The 24,818-nt window shown below is 28.7% G+C and overlaps 1 protein-coding gene across 1 annotated transcript in view; it reads left to right on the forward strand.

Moving 5' to 3' along the window:
• Positions 1–24,818, forward strand: part of Sema1a (semaphorin 1a) — a 751,515-nt gene that overhangs the window by 657,340 nt on the left and 69,357 nt on the right. Inside the window, 4 exon segments of the mRNA XM_065501135.1 lie at positions 11,274–11,378; positions 19,746–19,834; positions 21,371–21,512; positions 23,042–23,163. Coding sequence (XP_065357207.1) covers positions 11,274–11,378; positions 19,746–19,834; positions 21,371–21,512; positions 23,042–23,163 — 458 coding nt within the window.

Raw genomic sequence — 24,818 nt, forward strand, 5'->3', positions numbered from 1 at the left:
TGTGTAGAAGTGATTTTAATTTCAAAAATCTTTACAGTTTAAAGGACCATTTTCAACAAATTTCAATATTAAATTTATCTTTGTCCTTATTCCTTTATCCTGTAGTAATTTAAAAACTTTTGAGTTTTTTGTTTCCCCTGTACATATATCAGATTTGACGTTACCTAGTTAAATGAATGATTGTGTGAGTTTGCAGTTGGTATTTATAACAATACTACATGGCATTCTATTATTTTATTTTAATTTTTTTTTTTCGTTTTTTTTTTTTTGCACAAATTTTCTAAAGCATCAAGCTCTAAAAGCATTTTTATAAAACTTTTACTTGAGTGTTATGCCAAAGGATACCTTAGAGTTTTTACACATATACTAAAACATTTATATCATCAGGGTTTTTGCTAGCTTCTCTCTTTCCTCGTTTATTTTTTTATTAAACATTATTTTTATTTTTTGTTTGTTTCTGAGTTAAAGGTTTAATTTCATAGATAAATATACAAATGAATATAAAGTTACAAATGTCATTTTATTAGAAAAACACACGCTTACTCTTATATAAATATTACATTTATAAAAATACAAGTAAAAATTTACGAGATTTGTGATTATATTTTAAACTTTGTTGGAAAAAAGTTTGAGTAAATATTTTATGCAAATAAATTTTACATAAAATAATAAAAAGTCGAACACACACTCAACAAAAACCAGGAAGTTATGTGTGTCTATGGCTTGTTTATCGTAAAATTTAAGGCGTACGAAAGTGGGTTTGCAAGAACTTTTGGAATAATAGTATCATTCTTTCTAATGATTTAACTTATATTGATTTTCCTATATAAATATAATCTTTTAATCTTCTTTAAACTTAAACTAATATTTTTGTTAGGTTTTTAGACTTTAAAGGTTCTTTAAAATAAGTCAGGAAGGATATAATTTATTATATTTATAATAGATTTGATACAAAAATTGTAAAATTTTTGTATCAAATTTTAAATAAAAAATTTTAAATTTTGTTAGACGTTTCTCCACATAATTCATGATAACTCAAAAAGCGTTAGTCCGATATTATTAAAATAAACTTAGAAAAATTTATATTTAAATAACCTTTAATCCGTTTATATATTGCGTTTTAATCGGCTTAGTAATTTCGGAGTTATAATAACAAATTGAAGCAAAAATATATTTTTTACGTGAAAATGCAAATTTTTTTGTTTTAAAAAAATCATGAAAAATCGAAAATGGCAGGAATTGTTCAGATTTATTACTTTATTGCAAAGCCACATGTAATAGCAACACAATGAGATATTGGTTATAAAAATGTATGAATTCTTTTCTAACTTATTCACAATTAAGTGAATTCGCTCATTTTCACAAAATTTTAGTTTTTTGTTTGATATACATAAAATTGAGTAGCTAATGTTCTTCTTTGGATGCAGTGAATTTTGAAAACATTTTCCCCATGCTATGTACCAATTTTCACGTATATATTGCATTACAATCGGCTCAGTAGTTTCGTAGTTATAATAACAAATTGAAGCAAAAAATATATTTTTTACATGAAAATAGCAAAATTTTTTGTTTTAAAAAATCATGAAAAATTTAAAACGAAAGAAATTGTTCAGATTTATTACTTTGTTGCAAAGCCCCATGTACAGCAACAAAATGAGATATCGATCATAAAAATCGATTGATTCTTTTCGAATTTATTCACAGTTAAGTGATTTCACTCATTTTCATAAAGTTTTAGTTTTTTGTTTGATATACATAAAATTGAATAATTAATGAATATAACAGGATGTTTACAGTACTTCTCAGTTAAATTCTAAATTCATTGATTTATTCCTGTTTATTAAAGCACTTCTCCGCCCTAACCTCGTATGTAAATACATATGTATAAGTATTTATGTTCAATTTCTAACAAATATTTAAAATAAATTGTTGCAATATGTAATTTGTTAAATGTTTCAAAGTACTTTAAGGATAATAGACACACATACACTCTAAAATAAATACTCTCTTTCATTTCCCCTCTCTCTCAACTGACACACACATAATACAACCACACAATAACACTCTCACACACACACTTTACTTTAACATTTTTCTACAAATACAAAATGCTTGCTGGCTTTTTTCTATTTGTTCTTTTATGTAAAAAAAAACATCTCATTGGGGATTTGTAGCCTTGGACAAACTAATTTGTAAAATGTTACACTGCCTGTTGTATTTATTACATTCTTTCAATGTTGATGTTTTATTTCAAAATTTTGAAGGTCGTTTCCTTTAGAGAGTTTTATGTGGGCTGTATGTGAACCGAGTCGAGTGTCTTCTTAGGCACACACAACAAAATACACTGGCTAAATTTTAATAAGAAAAGTTTTTGGTTTCTTTTTTGAAAACAAGTAAAATATACAAGATTTCTTTTTAAATACAAAACTCTTTAGAGGATTAACAGTATAGTTTAAGAATTTTGTTTAATTAAAATAAAATTTTGTATGAATTTAACATGAAAGTAGGATTAAAAGTGTCTGGTCGTGGTTTAATATAGCAAACGAAAAGTTGCGATGTTATGTTTTATATTTTCTTTTGTTTGAATTCAAAATGTTTTAATTTAAATTGTTTTAATAAAGTTAATTTATATTTAAAATTCGGTTCGAAGGACCATTTTTTAAACAAACGCTTGTTTGTGGTTAAATGTAGAAAAAAAAGAAATAACGAAGGACCAATTTGATGTATCTTAGATTTCTTCGGAAACGTAGTGAATAAAGAGTTTTTTTGTTTCATTATTTAGGGTACTTAACCAATTGATATAAAATTTGTATCAACAATTATGGAACAAATAAAAATAGTAGTAGAAATACTACTCTTTTTAAATAAGAATGGAAAACAAAGGGAAATTTGAAGCAAAATATATAAATTTAGTATTAAATTAAGATTTAATACCAAATTAACATTTTTCAATATTTTTTTTTTGACAAATTAAAAAAGTACTAAAATACTACTTTTTTAGAAATTTAATTTTTTGATGTTAAAATTTAAAATAAACTTAAATAAAGTTTAAAAACACTTTTAAACCAATTTTTGAGTAAATAAAAATGGTAGCAAAAGGGGTAAGAAAAGTTATATATTTTATAAATTTTCTTTAAAAGTGAATAAAAAATATGTTGGAAATTTTTCTAAATTAAAATTTAATATTAAATTAGATTTTTAAAATATGTTTTTCGTTTTTTCACAAATTAAAAAAAAAAATACTCCAATAAATGAAAATTTTTAATGCTAGTATTTTGTTAAACCAATTTTTGAATATTTAAAAATAGTATTAAAAATACTACTTTTAAATTTAATTCAAACCCACTTTTTTGCAGAAAACATCTTGCAAAATTTGTACGAATTAAAAAAGTCCTCAAATACTACTTTTTAATAATTTGATTTTTGATGTTAAAAATATTAATAAATATTAATGTTAATAGTTTAAAACCCATTTTGGGTTAAATAAAAATAGTAGTAAAAATACTACTCTTTCTTATTTTTATCATAAAGCAATTTTTCAAAAAATGTATATATTAAATTTCAATATTAAATTAGCATTTTTCACAATTGTTTTCAAAAATTAAAAAAGTACTAAAATACTACTTTTTTGAAAATGGAAAAAACATATTTGAAAATAATGCGAATTAAAATCTAATACTAAACTAGCTTTTCCCTTACGATTTTTTACAAATTAAAAAAAGTACTAAAATACTACTTTTAAATAATTTGAGTTTTGATGTTAGAAATTTAAAAAAATATTAATATATTAATTATTAATATGTTGTTAATACTTTTAAATCCTATTTGGGTTAAACAAAAATAGTAGTAAAAATACTACTCTTTCTTAAAAGCGAATGGGAAACCATTTTTTCAAAAACTGATCTTTTTGAAATTATATAAATTAAGATTAAATACAAAAAAAGCTTTTTTCAAAAATTAAAAAAAGTACTAAAATACTACTTTTTTAAAAAATTTAATTTTTTGATTTTAAAATTTAAAATAAAATTAATTATATTTTAATAACACTTTTAAAACCATTTTGAAATAAATAAAAATAGTAGTAAAAATACTACTTTTTATTTAAAACTAATAGAAAATGATTTTTTTGTGTAAAAACGTCTATAAAAATTATGTTAATTAAAATTTATCCTTTATTTCCTTCATTTATACTTAAAATTTATTTCAAAAAATAAAATAAAGACTCTATTAATCTCCCCTATAGATGAATTTGGGTCACACTTGTCACCAGTCAGTTGTAAGAAATTTTGTCAAAAAAAAGCTCACATTACCTCATAAAGCTCTAGCGGGATATGAGCACAATAGTTTTGTCTTCTCTTTCTAATACTGCAATTTACATACACATATACCTAAAATAGATACTACAAGTACATATCATTTACCAAGAATTCCAAAAAAACCAATAGAAAACTTTGTAACAAAAATTTGGGGGAAAATAGAAGAATTGAATAGAATTGATTTTCTATAATAAACAAATTCATGTGAATATACATATATACATGTAATCCTATAAATATATAACTGTGTGTGTGTTTGAATTTACAAAGAATTTTTGTACATGTATTACAATTATTTCTTTTTTTTCCTATAACTTTTGTTCATCTATGTAGGATATATTTGTATGTTTGCATATTTTTCTAAGAATATATAGATGTTACAAATTGTTAATACATTGTAACCATAATTTACTCAATGAGTTTGTTGTATGTGGGCAAGTACCCTGCTGTTCTAGGAAACAGTTTAGCTGGAAAAAAATATATCACTGGTTACCCAGCAACCTACTTGCAAGGCTTAAATGGCGAATTTGAAACACGTTTCAAATAACAACCCAGCTGTAAATGTATCTGTTTCCGATTGATTTTCTATTTGATTTCATTATCTAGCACTCAATGCAGATACGGTACTAGCGATTTTCTTGCTGAAAGGTAATGCAAAAAGGAACTATTTCACATTATCTGCTTAACTTTACTTTAGAAAAACAAACTATTAATCTTTAAAACTACAGGGTTTATATTTGTATAATGTAACGATGTGAGTGCTATCTTGCTTTGTGAAAGTTTTTATTTTGGTATTATTTTGTTAGGCTTCTTATTTTTACCCATAAGTACTATTCAGACTTAAAATACATATTTATCTTGAATATACATATTTTTTTCTTGCTACATTTCTATAGGCTTCTTTTCTACATAGTTGCTATTTTATTGGGTTTTATTCATTTGATAAATATATGTATGTGTTTGAAGGAGAGTAACTTATTGAAGGTCTTTTGGGGAATTTAGATATTTAGCATTTTGTATAAAGACAGATATAATCTTCTATGTAGTTGTATTTGTATATCTAACATTGTTTATATTCAGTAGCGAAATTAAGAAAAGAATTTCAATAATTTTTATATCTTCTTAAGCTGAACATTATTTATCAATTGATGAAACCATTTTTTTCAAGTTTAATTGATAACTAAGTTCTTATATATTTGATTACAAAGCTAATATTACTACACTACTTCTAAGTAATGCACTTTGCTTTGCCCCTCTGTATGTTAGTGTAAAACACTCGCGGTTCCAAAATACCCACCCGAAATTAATGAATTTTTTTTAAAATGTTTGTCATTATCCTAGGAAGTTTGTTATTGAAAATCAGCAGAGTCTCTTGAATAGAAATATAGTTATGAATAAAAATGTAAGGCATCCTCGCACAAAATTTCTACATAAAACAGTTTTCTGCATTAATATTGAAACTAAGCTTGTTGTTGCTGCAATATGTGTACGAGATTAATGTTTATAAACAAGCTTAACTGGACTAAGCTATGTCACTCAGACTGTTAGTGTAAAACACTCTCGGGCCCGAAATACTCACCCGAAATTAATGGAATTCCTTTAAAATATTTTCCATTATCCTAGGAAGTTTGTTATTGAAAATCTGCATAATCTCTTAAATTGAAATAAGGTTATGATTAAAAATGTAAGACAACAAATTTCTACATAAAACTATTTTCAGCATTAATTTTGAAACTTAGCTTGTTGTTGCTGCAATATGTGTACAAGTTTAATGTTTATAAACAAGTCTAACTAGACGAAACTATGTCACTCAGTGTTAGTGTAAAACACTCTGGGGTCCGAAATACCAAACCGAAATTAATGAAATTCTTTTAAAATATATGTCATTATCCTAGGAAGTTTACTATTGAAAATCAGCTCAACATCTTAAATTAAAACAAAGTTGTGAATAGAAATGTAAGACAACCTCGAACAAAATTATTTTCCGCATTTATATTGAAACTTAGCTGTTGTTGCTGCAATATGTGTATGAATTTAATGTTTATAAATAAGCCTGAGTCTAGTTAGGCTGCTCCCCTCAGTATGTTAGTGTAAAACACTCTCGTGTCCGAAATATAAAACCAAAATTAATGAAATTCTTCTAAAATGTTTTTCATTACCCTAGAAAGTGTGGTATTGTAAATCAGCTGAATCTCTTAAACTAAAACAAAGTTATGAATAAAAAAGTAAGACAACTTCGAACAATATTCCTACGCAATTCATTTGCAACATTAATATTGAAGCTTTGCTTTTTGTTGCTGCAATATGTGTATGAGTTTAATGTTTATAAATAAACTGGACTTAGCTATGTCCCTCTGTATGTTAGTGTAAATCACTCTCGGGTCCGAAATATAAAACCAAAGTTAAAGCAATTCTTCAAAAATATTTGTCATTATCCTAGAAAGTGTGGTATTGAAAATCAGCACAATCTCTTAAATTAAAACAAAGTTATGAATAAAAATGTAAGACAACCTCGAGCAAATTTCTACATAAAACTATTTTCAGTATTAATATTGAAACTTAGCTCGTTGCTGCTGGAATATGTGTACGAGATTAATGTTTGTAAATAATCCTAAGTCTAGTTAGCCTATGACCATCAGCATGTTAGTGTAAAACTCTCTAAGTTCAAAAATACAAAACCGAAACGAATGAAATTCTTTTAGCATTTTTATCATTGTCCTAAACAGTTTGGTATTAAAAATCAGCTGCATCGCCTAAGTAGAAACAAAGTTATGAATTAAAATATATAGAGACCTAGAACAAATTTTAATATTTTTATGCAAAATCATTTTCAATATTATTAATACATTATGCTAGTTGTTGCAATATGTTTATAAATTTATAATTGCAAACTATGTGAACCTGTAAGGTTAGGTTGTCTGTATTACTCAGTAATGTTATATTTTTTATTAAGTTATTTTAATATTTCAAATTTTAAATAATGAAATTCTTGGTATCACCCTTATTTTAGTTCAATCTCAAACTCTTAACTAATGCCAATAGTTTTTCTTCTTTTTTTACTACTTTTCTTTGCCAAAAAAAATACACTTTTATCTATTTCAAATAGTCTAAAGCTGGAAATAATTTATTTGTATACCACAATTAAATTTCAAAATGAAAAATAAATAAAATTTCTTTTCCTAAAAACTAAGAAAGAAAAACCTAAAACTAAAATAAAATAACTTATTGCACATTCATGAATTGTTAAAATCCTTTTAATGTCTAGAATATGGAAATAAAAACTAAGAAAACAAAATAAAATTTTATTGAAATACATTAAATTAAAAACATAATTTAAATTATTTTCTCAAAAAAATATTAAAAAATTCTAGAATTATTAAATAAAAACAAATAATAACATATTATTAGGATTTAAAACAAATATAAAGCATACATTAGGGCGTTTTATTAAAACCATAAACATATGAATATTGCATATGCTTTTGCTAAGTATTCATGTCAATTCTAAAGCCTACTTTAGGGCTGTTTAAAATTAAATCTACTATTTTCTCTTTGAAACATCCTATATTTCCAAATGAACTCAACCTTGAAATAAGTTTCTTTTTTTTTTCTTTAAATCTATTTCCTGAAATTGTCATTTCTATACAATTAACCAATTAATAACATTTTGTTTTTGTGTTTACCATGTTCTTTTTCTTATAACCTTCTAGTGTCAATTTCAATCAATTATTCCCCACAATTACATTTTCTTTTCTCATAAAACTGAAACAAAAAAAATCCTTTAAATCTTCTACATTTTCATTAAATTTAAAGCAAATCTTAACTAGAAACTCATCGTATTCAGCTCTGCTCATTTCAGCTGACAAATACAATTTATTTTGAAAATGAATTTCTTTTTTTTTGCTCCCCCGATATACATTTTGTAACTATTGTGTTATTGATTTTCTTGGAATGAATGTATTGAAATAAATCTATTTTGTGTGCTATTTTTCTAGTATTCTTTATTTGTTATTTTTTTTTTTTTTTAGTTTTCTCATGTTATTTTGAATGCTATTTTTAATTCGCTTTTCATTTCAAGTCGTTTTTATATATTTTTAAACTGAGATATACTATGAAAACTTTTTTTAGATTTTATTGTTTGAGTTATGCCAGTGTATTTACTGGTATTAAGCGAAAATTTTATTGATGAAAAGTGTTGTTTAAAATGGATGAAGTTGTAAGAATGAACAAAACAAAAAAAAAACATTGTAATAATATTATTTAAAGGAGGGGGAAGAAGGTGGTGCAATTGATGATATTAAATACACAGAGAAAAACCACAAGGAACCTTGAATTTGAATATCTTATGCTTATTTATATTAAGAGACTAACTGAATGTTTATTAAAGTTGTAAAAGCTTGAAACCTTTATGCTTTAAATCTAAACCGATCATTTCATTTTGTTTAAAGCTTTTCTAAAGCTTCTTAATTTAATTTTTTAAAATAGATCCATCAAAATTTTGAATCCAGATATGGTTTTAAAAGCTTTTAATTAATTGAAGTTTTCAATATATGAAATTTGAAACAGCTAGTCAAACTTGGATTCAAAAGCTCTAAAATAGTCGAAAGCTTAATAATATTTAAAAAGCTTTAAAACTAAGCCCTTCATTTAAAGTCATTTCCTTTACAAAACCTTTTAATATAATTTTTCTTTTAATAAATTCTTCTATAGGCATTAATGTAAGACGTTTTAATAATTTTTCCTACAAAAGCTTTTTAAATATTAGTATTGTTATAAGCTTTTCGTTAAATCTCCCCCATTCCTCAAAAAATTTCCTTCTACAGGTCTTCTTTTTTGTTTTAGAATATATTATATGGTGTATAACTAAAAAAATGCGTATGTTATTTTGAAGCGTACATATCTGTAATTTATTCTCACTTATTTACGATTTTTTTTTGCTTCAAAAATGTCGAATTTTGTAGCACACCGGTTCCTCTCCAAAGCTTATGGTGAATATTTTCTATAGGTTTCATTGTGCGAGAGATGGTTTGTGTGGTTCAGAAGTGGTGATTTTGATATGGAAGACAAACATCGCCCAGATCAGCCAAAAAAGTTTGAAGACCAAGAATTGGAGGAATTACTCCATCGAGATTGTTGGCAAACCCAAAAAGAGCTTGCAAAATCATTGGGAGCTACTCAATCAGCAATTTGAAAACGTTTGCGAGCAGCAGGATTCATCCAAAAGCAGGGAAATTGGTTACCATACAATTGAAGCCGAGAGACCTTGATTTTATATGTCTGAAATGCTGCTTCAACTCTATAAAAGAAAATCATCTTTCCACCGTATCATTACGACAATCCGAAGCATTAGAAATCGTTTGTGAAGCTCGGCAACCTGACGAATCGACACCAATGGCAAATATTCATGGCGCAAAAGGTAATGCTCTCTATTTGGTGGGAGCAAAGGGTCCTATCTGTTATGAGATGCTGAAATCTCATCAGACCATCACAGGGAACCTATACCGAACGCAACTGATTCGTTTGAAGCGAGCATTGCCCGAAAAAAACCGTAATATTCCATCATGACAACATTCGGATACACGTTGTAATACCTGTAAAAAATTATTTAGAATGAAGTGGTTGGGAAGTTTTGCCTAACTCACTTTATAGTTCACCGTGCCCCGCTTGACTACTATTTGTTTCGATCGATGCAGAACGCTCTCTCTCTGGCATACGTTTCACTTTGGAATAGAGTATCCGATATTGGCTTGATTCGTTCTTGGATTCAAAAGATGAGCAGTTCTATTCGGCTCAGAATCCATATGTTGGCAGAAAGATGGGAAAAGGTTATAGGTAACAATGGGCAATACTTTAAATAAGTTTATATTGTACAAATGTTTCAAAATAAAAGCTAAACATTTAAAAACTCCCGCATTTTTAGGTCATAAACCCCATTTATTGATTTTTCAATTGTTCTTCTGTGTATTTGAGGGTTTTAATAGATCAATGCCTTTACTAAACTGCTTCTAAGTAATGCCTATAGTATGTAGGGGTCTGTATAAAGTAAATTAGTCTGTAATTGCGATCAGTTTTGACATCTATTTAAAGATATTTTGTTTTAAATTCTCACGCAAATTTTGAAATTTTTGAATTTTTCAAATTCTTGTTCTTCGGTAAACTGCTGATCGGGCTTTGACGAATATATCTACTTATGTATAAAATATTCTTAACAGAATGAGAATTATATTGATTATTTTTCAATTGTTCTTCTGTGTATTTGAGGGCTTTGAATTTCAAAGAGTTGAGAATCGAATAGATTATAGTCATTACTAAACTACTACCATGTAATGCCTATGGTTTTTAGGGTTAATCTGTGTTTGCTGAAGCTTCCCAAAAAGAGTTGGTTTTGGACTCTAGTTTAAACATTGATACCAAAGTAGTCCTCAAAATCTCTCATATTTTATATAAATCGAAAATGTTTACATCTATTTGTTTTTCTAAATGTTACTAAACTACTTCTAGGTAATGCCTATAGTATGTTGGGGTCTATAAAATAAATTATTCTGTATTTGAGTTTGAAATTTTGAAATTTATGAATTTTTTAAAATTCTTTTAGTGTATTTCTCTTAACAAGATTTTCCCTCATTTATTTTATAAAATATTGATGGCTTTTAAGAAATATAATCCCTATTTAAAATATTTTTTTCAAAAAAATTTATTTATTTAAGACTTATTACACGTTTTTTTCTATATTTGTTAAAGCAAAATACATAATACAAGGTTTTTGTTTTTTTTTTCAAATATTTTTGAACGTTCAAAATTATCCCTTCTGCTTTATTTTTTTCATTCATTTTCAGCAAGGATAACAAATTGTTGTTTGTTTGTTTTTTTCTTATACAATATACACATTTAATAATAATAATTTTTTTTATCTTTACACTTAACTAACCAGCAATTTTTTCTCTCTTTACATTGCAGATAATGAATTGTATTCGGGCACAGTGGCTGATTTCAGTGGCAGTGATCCGATTATCTATAGAGAACCATTACAAACAGAGCAATATGATAGCTTAAGTCTTAATGGTAAGTGGTATCCTTTTTTTTACATACACAATACGATTTTCACATATTTTGTTTAAACAATATTTTGTTGCCGGTTATTGTAGCAATAAAAATATACAAATGTGTGTTTTTGCACACATTTATTGTAGTATATGCTTTAAATCCTTATAATATAACCCAGCAAAAACTTGGTAATGATATAACATTACTCATTAACTTACTTTTAATGAGTTCTGTATACCGTCTGCATTACTTAGAACCGGATAAATAGCTAGCTTAAAAACAGTAGTATATGGGACAACAGCATAAATAAATTAGTCATATTCTATACTATTCAGTGATTTAAATGCACACAGGCAACGTGGTAACGTGTAATTACAAAAAATCAGTGTAATTCTCATTTGGTTAAGAATAATTTTAGTTGGTATGTAGTTGATTTTCGACGTACAGTTCGCTATAAATTTAACGAAGTACGAAATCAGTCCGGATAACACAGAAGAACAAAATCGAACAAATTTTAGAGGCTTTTTAAACTACTACCAATTTTGATGTATTTTGGTTCCAGTAGTACAAATATGGTCCAAATTTTAAATTGTATGGAGCAGTTTTTTTAAAATTATTTTTTTTAGATGTTTCTCCACATAATTTATGATAACTCAAAAAGAGTTAGTTCGATATTATTAAAATTAACTTAGAAAAGTTTAGATTTACATAGCCTTTAATCCGTTTATAAATTACGTTTCAATCGGATCAGTAGTTTCGGAGTTATAATAACAAATTGAAGCAAAAAATATATTTTTACCTGAAAATAACAAATTTTTTTTTTTTTAAATCATGAAAAATCGAAAACGGCAGAAATGGTAAATGGTTTATTGCTTCATCGCAAAGCCACATGTAATAGGAACAAAATGAAATATCGATGATAAAAATCCATTGATTCTTTTCGAATTTATTCACAATTAAGTGAATTCGCTCATTTTCACAAAATTTTAATTTTTTGTTTTATATTCCTAAAATGAAAAGATTTTCCCCATGCTATGTTCAAATTTTCGTACATATATTGCGTTTCAATCGGCTCACTAGTTTCGGAGTTATAATAACAAATTGAAGCAAAAAATATTTGTTTTCCGTGAAAAAGCTAATCTTTTTGTTTTAAAAAAATCATGAAAAATCCAAAACGGCTAAAATTGTGTCGATTTATTGCTTCATCGCAAAGCCACATTTAATAGGAACAAAATTAAATATCGATCATAAAAATCTATGAATTCTTTTCAAATTTATTCACAATTAAGTAAATTCGCTCATTTTCACAAAATTTTAGTTTTTTGTTTGATATACCTAAAATTGAGTACTTAATGTTCTTCTTTTGAATGATTGAATTTTGAAAACATTTTCCCTATGCTATATACAAATGTATAGCAAATCATATATATATTGCTTTCTAATCGGCTCACTAGTTTCGGAGTTATAATAACAAATTAAAGCAAAAATTATTTGTTTTCCGTGAAAAAAGCAAATTTTATTATTTTAAAAAAATCATGAAAAATCGAAAACGCCAGAAATTGTTGAGGTTTATTGCTCTATCGCAAAGCCACATGTAATAGGAACAATATGATATATGGATCATAAAAATCCATTGATTCTTTTCAAATTTATTCACAATTAAGTGAATTCGCTCATTTTCACAAAATTTGACTTTTTTGTTTGATATACATAAAATTGAATAATTAATGTTCTTCTTTCGATTGATTGAATTTTGAAAACATTTTCCCCATGCTATGTACAAATTTTCACATATATATTGCATTTTAATCGGCTCAGTAGTTTCGGAGTTATAATAACAAATTGAAGCAAAAAAATATTTGTTTTCCGTGAAAAAAGCAAATTTTTTTGTTTTTAAAAAATCATGAAAAATCGAAAACGCCAGAAATTGTTTAGAGTTATTGCTTTATCGCAAATCCACATCTAATAGGAACGAAATGAGATATCGACCATAAAAATCGATGGATTATTTTCGAATTTATTCACAATTAAGTGAATTCGCTTATTTTCAGAAAATTGTATGAGCTTATAAGCGTGAACTTTGAGTGTAAATTTACATTCGGGTTATAGCAATTCGGTGCAAAACCTCATTTATTTTATAGCGTTGAATCATCATTTCGAACATGCAAAATCGTCTTTCAAGATCTCTTGGCTTCAATTCGTATGGTACCCAATTTTCCTGCTTTTGCTACTCGCAAACGTTTTGATATTGCTGATGGGGTAGCTCCTAATGCTTTTTCAAGCTCTTTACAGACCAATTATTGGTCTTCAAACTTTTTTGGCTGACTTGGTCGATCCTTGGCTTCAATTGGATACTTTATACATCCCAGGTAATCTAGCATGAAGTCAATTATCCCTTAAGTGTTTCTAAGTAATCTGAAGTGTAGTCACTTAGAACATTTATTTCGTGCTGCTTTTATGCAAATTGTGTTGATATAATTCTCATACAGTTTAGTTTCGAATCCAATGATTTGACTACTTAGCAGGGATGGTCAATTGAATCCCTGCTTTGCAAGTATTAAAACAACTAGTCCCGTAGCTAGTTATGTAACTAGTTGTAACCCTAAATAATACGTTAAATCACTAGTTCCGGACAGTTTTCTAAAAGAGCTGGGTCTCTCTACATTGTTAAAATAATGTGTAGAAATGCGTAAATACAACTTTTAACCCCTTACTGGCTGTTACAACATTTTACTGGGTTACTATTTCACTTTATTCTTTCTTTACATTTGGGTGTATTCAATTTGTTTCTGTTTGTTTTTTTTTTCATTCCTCCATATTTTGTTAAACATATTATTTCATTATTTATTATGATTATTAAAAATTTAACAATAAATTTGTGTGTATCCTGTGCATACCTCCCTCCCTCCCACATAAATACTTTATTTATTTGAGTTTCTTTTTGTTTGTTTGTTACATATTTATTTATATGGATTGCAAAAATATGAATATCATTCTTTGGCTCATTCACTCAATATAATATTCCTTCATTATTTATCACAAATATGTATAAATTTCTGTATATAATTTTGTATATTTTTCATCTGCTTTTGTTATTATTTGTGCAATTCTCAGACTACTGCTAGCTCTGTTCCCTCTAAACTGGCTGTCAAATTTAATAAAAAAGCAAAATTGTTGTTTGATATGAAATGGATAGAAATTCAGCACACTGTGGAGAAACATTGGAAATTATCAGGCCTTTCAGTGACTACTACTTACCAGCTGCATTACCCAGAAGCACTTTAGTAATGTTATTTTGGATTTTAGTCTAATCCAAATGGATGAAAACAAGTTCCATTAAAAAGGAAATCCTAAAAATATAATTGTTTTCTTTAAATTTGTATTCATTCCCTGATTTCTTGCAGTGTCTTTCTTTTACCCCATTCTTTCAGTGTCATTTATAACTGAACAAAAAAATTTTAATTTATTTGTCTTTTTGACATTGTACATAAACAATAACAACATTATTAAGAGCTTTACATTTATAATAATCAAAATAAAACAAAATATTTCCTACTTTATTATCAGTTTAAACAGCCATAACCAAATAGGCAACGTTTGTATTATAAATACTTATTTAGTTGCCATAAATATATTGAGTTTTTTACCCAACGTTTTTTCCCACAAGTTTAATATTTCTTTTTGCTAAAGCCAGTCTGTTTTTATTCCTTTTAGTACTTGTAGTATGAAATATTTCCTCTTACCCGTATTTCAAACTGCTGTCAATTTTAAAAGTGGCATAAAACTAAGTATATCTTTCTGTCTGCCTGCCTTTACACTTTGTCTAACCGTCATTTTGCCAGCCAGCTAGTCAGACAAGTCATTTTGTGTTTATTTTCCTTTATAGAAAACATATTTATTTATTTACTTGTTTGTTTGTTATATTATTATTTTGTTATTTGCAATTTTGAAATTTAAAACTTTTTTGACATTGATAGAAAACACACATAAAGTGTTAAAGTGTGTACTAGTGTTCTTTACTAGAGATTGTAAAGATTTTCACAATCATGATTTTGATGACAATGATGGATTTAGTATAAAATGTATTTCTATTTTTTTATTTATAGAAAGCAGTTTTCTTGAGAAATTTATATTGGTAAATAAACAGTTTTTGTTATAAATAAAAACTGTTTACTTTTTTTGTTTTTAAATCAATATTTAAAGAGAATGATGAGAATCTGACAGAAGAGGCTTAAAGTAGTTTGACGTGAATAGATTTAGTTTGAAAGTATTAGCCGGAAGTGGTTTTAACTTTAGAATAGTGCTTTATTTTAAATAAATTGTTTTGTAGGAATAACTATTTATATTTAATTATAGAGGAAATACAAAGCGAGGCAATTTTTTAATTAAATTTCCTACTGTCCTCGTTCTGTTCTAGTTCTGTTCTAGTTCTGTTCTAGTTCTGTTCTAGTTCTGTTCTAGTTCTGTTCTAGTTCTGTTCTAGTTCTGTTCTAGTTCTGTTCTAGTTCTGTTCTAGTTCTGTTCTAGTTCTGTTCTAGTTCTGTTCTAGTTCTGTTCTAGTTCTGTTCTAGTTCTGTTCTAGTTCTGTTCTAGTTCTGTTCTAGTTCTGTTCTAGTTCTGTTCTAGTTCTGTTCTAGTTCTGTTCTAGTTCTGTTCTAGTTCTGTTCTAGTTCTGTTCTAGTTCTGTTCTAGTTCTGTTCTAGTTCTGTTCTAGTTCTGTTCTAGTTCTGTTCTAGTTCTGTTCTAGTTCTGTTCTAGTTCTGTTCTAGTTCTGTTCTAGTTCTGTTCTAGTTCTGTTCTAGTTCTGTTCTAGTTCTGTTCTAGTTCTGTTCTGTTCTAGTTCTGTTCTAGTTCTGTTCTAGTTCTGTTCTAGTTCTGTTCTAGTTCTGTTCTAGTTCTGTTCTAGTTCTGTTCTAGTTCTGTTCTAGTTCTGTTCTAGTTCTGTTCTAGTTCTGTTCTAGTTCTGTTCTAGTTCTGTTCTAGTTCTGTTCTAGTTCTGTTCTAGTTCTGTTCTAGTTCTGTTCTAGTTCTGTTCTAGTTCTGTTCTAGTTCTGTTCTAGTTCTGTTCTAGTTCTGTTCTAGTTCTGTTCTAGTTCTGTTCTAGTTCTGTTCTAGTTCTGTTCTAGTTCTGTTCTAGTTCTGTTCTAGTTCTGTTCTAGTTCTGTTCTAGTTCTGTTCTAGTTCTGTTCTAGTTCTGTTCTAGTTCTGTTCTAGTTCTGTTCTAGTTCTGTTCTAGTTCTGTTCTAGTTCTGTTCTAGTTCTGTTCTAGTTCTGTTCTAGTTCTGTTCTAGTTCTGTTCTAGTTCTGTTCTAGTTCTGTTCTAGTTCTGTTCTAGTTCTGTTCTAGTTCTGTTCTAGTTCTGTTCTAGTTCTGTTCTAGTTCTGTTCTAGTTCTGTTCTAGTTCTGTTCTAGTTCTGTTCTAGTTCTGTTCTAGTTCTGTTCTAGTTCTGTTCTAGTTCTGTTCTAGTTCTGTTCTAGTTCTGTTCTAGTTCTGTTCTAGTTCTGTTCTAGTTCTGTTCTAGTTCTGTTCTAGTTCTGTTCTAGTTCTGTTCTAGTTCTGTTCTAGTTCTGTTCTAGTTCTGTTCTAGTTCTGTTCTAGTTCTGTTCTAGTTCTGTTCTAGTTCTGTTCTAGTTCTGTTCTAGTTCTGTTCTAGTTCTGTTCTAGTTCTGTTCTAGTTCTGTTCTAGTTCTGTTCTAGTTCTGTTCTAGTTCTGTTCTAGTTCTGTTCTAGTTCTGTTCTAGTTCTGTTCTAGTTCTGTTCTGTTCTAGTTCTGTTCTAGTTCTGTTCTAGTTCTGTTCTAGTTCTGTTCTAGTTCTGTTCTAGTTCTGTTCTAGTTCTGTTCTAGTTCTGTTCTAGTTCTGTTCTAGTTCTGTTCTAGTTCTGTTCTAGTTCTGTTCTAGTTCTGTTCTAGTTCTGTTCTAGTTCTGTTCTAGTTCTGTTCTAGTTCTGTTCTAGTTCTGTTCTAGTTCTGTTCTAGTTCTGTTCTAGTTCTGTTCTAGTTCTGTTCTAGTTCTGTTCTAGTTCTGTTCTAGTTCTGTTCTAGTTCTGTTCTAGTTCTGTTCTAGTTCTGTTCTAGTTCTGTTCTAGTTCTGTTCTAGTTCTGTTCTAGTTCTGTTCTAGTTCTGTTCTAGTTCTGTTCTAGTTCTGTTCTAGTTCTGTTCTAGTTCTGTTCTAGTTCTGTTCTAGTTCTGTTCTAGTTCTGTTCTAGTTCTGTTCTAGTTCTGTTCTAGTTCTGTTCTAGTTCTGTTCTAGTTCTGTTCTAGTTCTGTTCTAGTTCTGTTCTAGTTCTGTTCTAGTTCTGTTCTAGTTCTGTTCTAGTTCTGTTCTAGTTCTGTTCTAGTTCTGTTCTAGTTCTGTTCTAGTTCTGTTCTAGTTCTGTTCTAGTTCTGTTCTAGTTCTGTTCTAGTTCTGTTCTAGTTCTGTTCTAGTTCTGTTCTAGTTCTGTTCTAGTTCTGTTCTAGTTCTGTTCTAGTTCTGTTCTAGTTCTGTTCTAGTTCTGTTCTAGTTCTGTTCTAGTTCTGTTCTAGTTCTGTTCTAGTTCTGTTCTAGTTCTGTTCTAGTTCTGTTCTAGTTCTGTTCTAGTTCTGTTCTAGTTCTGTTCTAGTTCTGTTCTAGTTCTGTTCTAGTTCTGTTCTAGTTCTGTTCTAGTTCTGTTCTAGTTCTGTTCTAGTTCTGTTCTAGTTCTGTTCTAGTTCTGTTCTAGTTCTGTTCTAGTTCTGTTCTAGTTCTGTTCTAGTTCTGTTCTAGTTCTGTTCTAGTTCTGTTCTAGTTCTGTTCTAGTTCTGTTCTAGTTCTGTTCTAGTTCTGTTCTAGTTCTGTTCTAGTTCTGTTCTAGTTCTGTTCTAGTTCTGTTCTAGTTCTGTTCTAGTTCTGTTCTAGTTCTGTTCTAGTTCTGTTCTAGTTCTGTTCTAGTTCTGTTCTAGTTCTGTTCTAGTTCTGTTCTAGTTCTGTTCTAGTTCTGTTCTAGTTCTGTTCTAGTTCTGTTCTAGTTCTGTTCTAGTTCTGTTCTAGTTCTGTTCTAGTTCTGTTCTAGTTCTGTTCTAGTTCTGTTCTAGTTCTGTTCTAGTTCTGTTCTAGTTCTGTTCTAGTTCTGTTCTAGTTCTGTTCTAGTTCTGTTCTAGTTCTGTTCTAGTTCTGTTCTAGTTCTGTTCTAGTTCTGTTCTAGTTCTGTTCTAGTTCTGTTCTAGTTCTGTTCTAGTTCTGTTCTAGTTCTGTTCTAGTTCTGTTCTAGTTCTGTTCTAGTTCTGTTCTAGTTCTGTTCTAGTTCTGTTCTAGTTCTGTTCTAGTTCTGTTCTAGTTCTGTTCTAGTTCTGTTCTAGTTCTGTTCTAGTTCTGTTCTAGTTCTGTTCTAGTTCTGTTCTAGTTCTGTTCTAGTTCTGTTCTAGTTCTGTTCTAGTTCTGTTCTAGTTCTGTTCTAATTCTGTTCTAATTCTGTTTTAGTTCCACCCTGTAAATTCACAAATTTGTTGATTTTGTTACACTATTATTTATTAATGAATTAAGTACATTGTTATACTAATTGCAAACATAAATGTTTATCATAAATTTAATAAATTTTTATTCCAACACACATAAATTTCTAATCAAATGGCAATAAATAGTTGCTAAAAGACCAGAAAAACATGAGAGTAATAGAAAATGACCACAAAATTGTGTTTTATATATTTATTAGTTTTATTTGTTAGTTGGTTAACCAACCATCAAATAAATCAAAATTATTAGTTATAATTAGATAAATACGAGTATCAGGTCTACACATATTTATTTATGATTAGAATACTGGGATATATTTAGGGAGTTGTAAGTCGTGCAAGAAATATGTAGTTTTTCATGGTCATAAATTATATTAATCATTAGAGAAATTGTATTGATTGCAAAACGTTTGCTAAATAAACAAATTGTTAAAAGTCAGAGTTTCTTAACTGCTTGCTATTAGACAAATATTTCAATCCATAAACTTTTTTTTAAATGAAAAAGTGATGTTAGTGGAGAGTACTATGGAGAGAGTTTGATCAAACTAGTTTTAGTTTGGTGCGACTTCTAAGTAAAGTTTGATGCAACTAACTCTATTTGGAGCATTTAGTAGGTACTTATTATTATGAAGAATTTTAAAATATAGATTTACGATTTAAAAAATAATTGAATTTATTAGATTTAAACAAAAAAGTATTTTTTCCATAGAGAATCTCTGCTTTTGTTTATTTCTAGCCAAATACTATAATATGGCTAATATATTACGAAAACTTTCTCCTTTTTATCATTGGTTTAACCATAAAATAATGTTTTATTTTCACTTTAACTATCATCGACATTGTCATCCTTTTCTATAAATATAACACATTTATTCCAAATTTCATACATGATTATTTTCCTTCTATTTTCAGCACCAAATTTTGTTAGCTCCTTTACCCAGGGTGATTTTGTATATTTCTTATTTCGTGAAACAGCCGTGGAATATATAAATTGTGGAAAAGTAAGTAGTAAATGCCAAACAAACTCCCAAGGAGATAAAAATAAATAAAAAAACACAAAATCCTTATAAATAGAAAATAAGTAGCTTTTGTCGTTGGTTTTTACAAAGAACAAAAAAGGATCATAAAAATATATTTTCGGGCAATATTTCTATATATAAGGTTTATTGGCATAAAAAGTCATAATTAAAAGTAATAAATGATGATGATGGCTGCATAACATAGAACCTTCTTTTTTAATAGCAAAAGCGTTTAATAATAAATAATAAAAGGCTTTTAGCTAGAAATATAACCTTTGCTTATATAAAAATTAAATTTTAAATGCTGTCATTAAATTGAGTTTTTATTGAGTTAAAGAAATGTTCAACCGCGAAAATATTTCCAAAAAGCTTAAATGTTCTTAACACTTGGACAAATCAAGCTCCTTAACTACAGAATTTGTTTAGATACAAAATAATAAAAACTGGTTGTGAACACAGCTAGTTTAGTTCTAGTTCAGTTCTAGTTCAGTTCTAGTTCAGTTCTAGTTCAGTTCTAGTTCAGTTCTAGTTCAGTTCTAGTTCAGTTCTAGTTCAGTTCTAGTTCAGTTCTAGTTCAGTTCTAGTTCAGTTCTAGTTCAGTTCTAGTTCAGTTCTAGTTCAGTTCTAGTTCAGTTCTAGTTCAGTTCTAGTTCAGTTCTAGTTCAGTTCTAGTTCAGTTCTAGTTCAGTTCTAGTTCAGTTCTAGTTCAGTTCTAGTTCAGTTCTAGTTCAGTTCTAGTTCAGTTCTAGTTCAGTTCTAGTTCAGTTCTAGTTCAGTTCTAGTTCAGTTCTAGTTCAGTTCTAGTTCAGTTCTAGTTCAGTTCTAGTTCAGTTCTAGTTCAGTTCTAGTTCAGTTCTAGTTCAGTTCTAGTTCAGTTCTAGTTCAGTTCTAGTTCAGTTCTAGTTCAGTTCTAGTTCAGTTCTAGTTCAGTTCTAGTTCAGTTCTAGTTCAGTTCTAGTTCAGTCCTAGTTCAGTTCTGGTTCAGTTAAACAAAACTTCAAATCAATATTTCATTTATCATACCTTGTCTAAACTTTGTCACTATTTTGTCCATTTTTTTTTTTGTTTTTTCCAAAAGTTTTGCTAAACTTGTGTAAAACTGTGTCAAGTTAAAAAACAACTTTTGCTAAACTTTATAAACAATAAAACTTTGTTTACGTAACAATTGTATTTCTATTATTTATGAGACCATTTAAACCCTTAAAGGTTTTTCTCACAGTTATAAGGTAATAATAAACGGAAATAACTGTTTTTAACGGTAAATATTTAACGCATTAATAAAATAAACAACTAAATAAATAAAAAAAATATCTAATATGTAGTAAAAACTTTGGTCAATAAATAATTTACAACTTAAACTTAAGCAAACTTTTTTCAGGTTGTAAATATTATAACAAAATTTAATGGCCAAATTTTCCTAACACTCTTTTGTTACCCCACAACCTTAAAAACATGATTAATTATCCAAAACTTTAATGTTATTCCGGTTGTGCTTTTTCTTTCTTTTTCTTACTTTAGTCCATATTTTCGCGTGTGGCACGTGTTTGTAAATGGGACAAGGGTGGACCACACCGTTTCCGCAATCGTTGGACTTCATTTTTAAAGTCACGTTTGAATTGTTCCATACCTGGCGATTATCCCTTCTACTTTAATGAAATACGTAAGTCATAAAGCTAACATTATAATTTTTATAACATTTTAACTGTTAAGCTTTAAATTAATTTAAATTTTACAAATTTCGTTTATTATTTTTCTTGCTTTTCTTTTTTTTTGGAAGTAAATTTATTTGGCGTATACACAGAGAAAACAGATTCGTTATTGCAACCGAATTTGTTGCCAATCGAATTTTGTCGGTTGCACGTACTATCTCAGAATTCGATTGAAGCAACTGAATATATGGTACGAGCACAAATAAATTGCTGAATTAATGGTACACGCAACTATTAAAAATTAAACCATTCGGTGCTAAGGACTGATATGTAGGTAGGGGTAGCTAAAATATTTTTTTTATTTTAAGAACAAATTATATGCAAATGTATTTTTTCCCAATTTATTTATTCTTAATATATAAACATAATCTTAAGATTAAACTAATAATTGTTAGTATTACAATGAAACAAATGATGTAAATATTCAGCTATTCTTGTCGACGAGAAGCTGATAGTGATTTGTAAAAGTCAAATTAACTGATATTGTTGGGTTTCTATTCAGACCTCAGACATGTTGTCAAATTCCAAGGAAAAGTTGAAAGTAGAATAAAGGCAAACAAGCACCATTTAAAAATACAAGCGGATTTTAGAGATTCTCGTGTTATAAGTTAAATGAACGTCCCAAAGATTATTAGGCTCCGAAAGATAAATCGTATATTTTTGTAAAAAGCAGCAATGTTCCTACGGGGATTTCTTAATGGAGTCCATATTTACTTCCATATATTCCTTGTTCACATTAAGGCTGATAGTGATTAGAAAAACTCAACCATATGTATCTCTTCTATTTTGAGCTCTCCAAATTCATCCAAATTTACTAGCATATTTTGATGCAGGAATTTGTTATTTCCGTGTTAGTAAATCTGAAATGGATTTAAACACGCTATTAATACATAGTTATATTCACGTTTTTAAGAAAAGATAATGCTAATATACTTACCCATTCATGTCCATCAGCTAATTTTAAATTTTTAAATTTAAAATTCAATAAAATTTATCATATTTTGTATTTTTCATTTTCAATTTAATTTATTTTAGAAATGTTATTATACAAAAATGTCAGACAATTTTCTGTCGGTTGAGAACACCGAATTTGATTTTCTTAAATCATTATCGAATTTTCAATTACATGAACTAATAATTGGAAATGAAGTACATATTGCTGAATTATAGTTAGTTATTGTAGACGAATTCATAACATACATTTTATTTCATATACATATTGGTCCATCTAACTAACATTAGAGTTGTTAGTACCATAATTCGATTCAAATTAGGGCTTTTCTATTCATAACATAGAAAGTTAGTTGAGTTTATAATCTTTTAATAATAACTATAAAATTTCAGTTCATTTGATTAAATATTAACAATAGTAACTGATTTCCAATCGATCTGTTTTCTGTGTGTAGACATTTTTATTATTGCTGCTGTTTTATTGTAATTACTTTTTGTTTATCTTTTTTTTCACTTCTTTTTTATATAGAATCTGCTAGTAATCTTGTCGAAGGACATTATGGTCACTCAAGCGCCAAATTGATTTATGGCGTTTTTAATACACCAACAAATTCAATTCCTGGCTCAGCAGTTTGTGCATTTTCATTGCAGGTAAGTTGGTTATAGGTTTTTATCGTAGATATTGTTTTTTTTGGGAATAATTTTTTTGGTTGTCTACTACAATATTTCTCATTCATCTCTTACGGGGAGTTACGTAAATAAATACAGGGTGTGCACAACATGTTCTTTATTAGAGTAATAAATAGGAGATGAAATTCATTGTTAATAAGATCAATAAATAATTTAACATTTCATCAATTTTACAGCTCATTCGTATAGGATCCAAGGATTCAATGTAAAATTTGCTATCCAATTCTATTAACAGAATTCATTGGAATGTTACCGCTAAGTAGGCTCGGTAAGCAGCACTTCCAGCGGATTCCCAATTCATTTATCTTTATACGATACTATAAATAGACAAGCAATATGATCCACACTGGAAAATATTGGAATTCCTGACTCTCTTATATTCCTTATAAACGAGCTATACCGAAACGCTCAATGTAAAGCGCGTTTCAAAGGTTAAGAAAGCAATGCTTTTGATATGAACAGCGGCGTGAGACAAGGATGTACTCTATCACCAGTACTTTTCCTCTTAGTTCTGAATACAGTTCTCCATCAGACAAACATCGATACACCAAATGGAATCCAATGGCATCTGAACCAACGGTTGCATTGAACAAAAACTCGAAAGGCCGCAAGAGTGTGTCATGGGGGTTTAAGATCAACATCGCCAAAACCAAGTCGCTCAGAATCGCAACTGCAAACACAAAATCAACATCTTCAATTCCAGCGTAATGTTAGTCATTCTCTACGGGTGTGGAACGTGGAAAGTATCTGACTTCTTAACAACAAAACTACAAGCAAGTGTTTGTAAATTAATGTCTAAGCTAAATAAATAAAATATTGTGGCCAAACTGCACCACAAACGCCGATCTGCTTTCAATTAGCACCCAAACACCCGTCGCCTACGAAATCCGCCACCGCAAAATGGTCGTGGATTGGCCACAAGCTGTTTAAAGACATATCCAACATAATAAAGGCCAGTTTGCAATTGAATCCGCAAGCGAGACGAAATGTGGGACGTCAACGAACAATATGGAGAAGATCTGTAAAAGCGTAACATTGACAACGAGGTGTCAGTGACCTTAAATCCGTCATCTTGTAGAAGATACAAATCGCTGGAGAGCCTTCGTGAATACCTTGTAACTCCCAATTCTATTAAGAACTAAATATGGTTACAACTTTCTATTATTATCGTGGCGTTGGATCCTCCACAACAATCGCAAAGCAATTCCCGCCGGTATTGACTAGTATGGCCATGATAAAGGAGAGTTAACTGGCCATCAAACACCTAGCGACGAAAATTGGAAATTGAAACTATCCACTGTGGCCTCGTCAGATACAGGTTCTAATGAAAAATACACAATATGCTGGTATGTACAGCCCAATTACCGATATTAAATGTCTGACCATCGATTTGTATTTATTGTGGACTTTGGAGCATTTCCTCAAGTCTATGAATATCGGGTTGGTATTAGCTTTATATAAAGTCTTTTGTCTGTAAAAAAAGAACAGAACACAGCATGAAAACACTAGGCGTGCTATATAACTCGCCCATGATCTCAAAAAGTCAGATCATTTCCAAACACAGCGGAAGAAATTGTTTAATTCAGATCATTTCCAAACACAGCGGAAGAAATTGT

Source organism: Calliphora vicina, chromosome 2 (genome assembly GCF_958450345.1).
Source record: "Calliphora vicina chromosome 2, idCalVici1.1, whole genome shotgun sequence".
NCBI lineage: Eukaryota > Metazoa > Arthropoda > Insecta > Diptera > Calliphoridae > Calliphora > Calliphora vicina.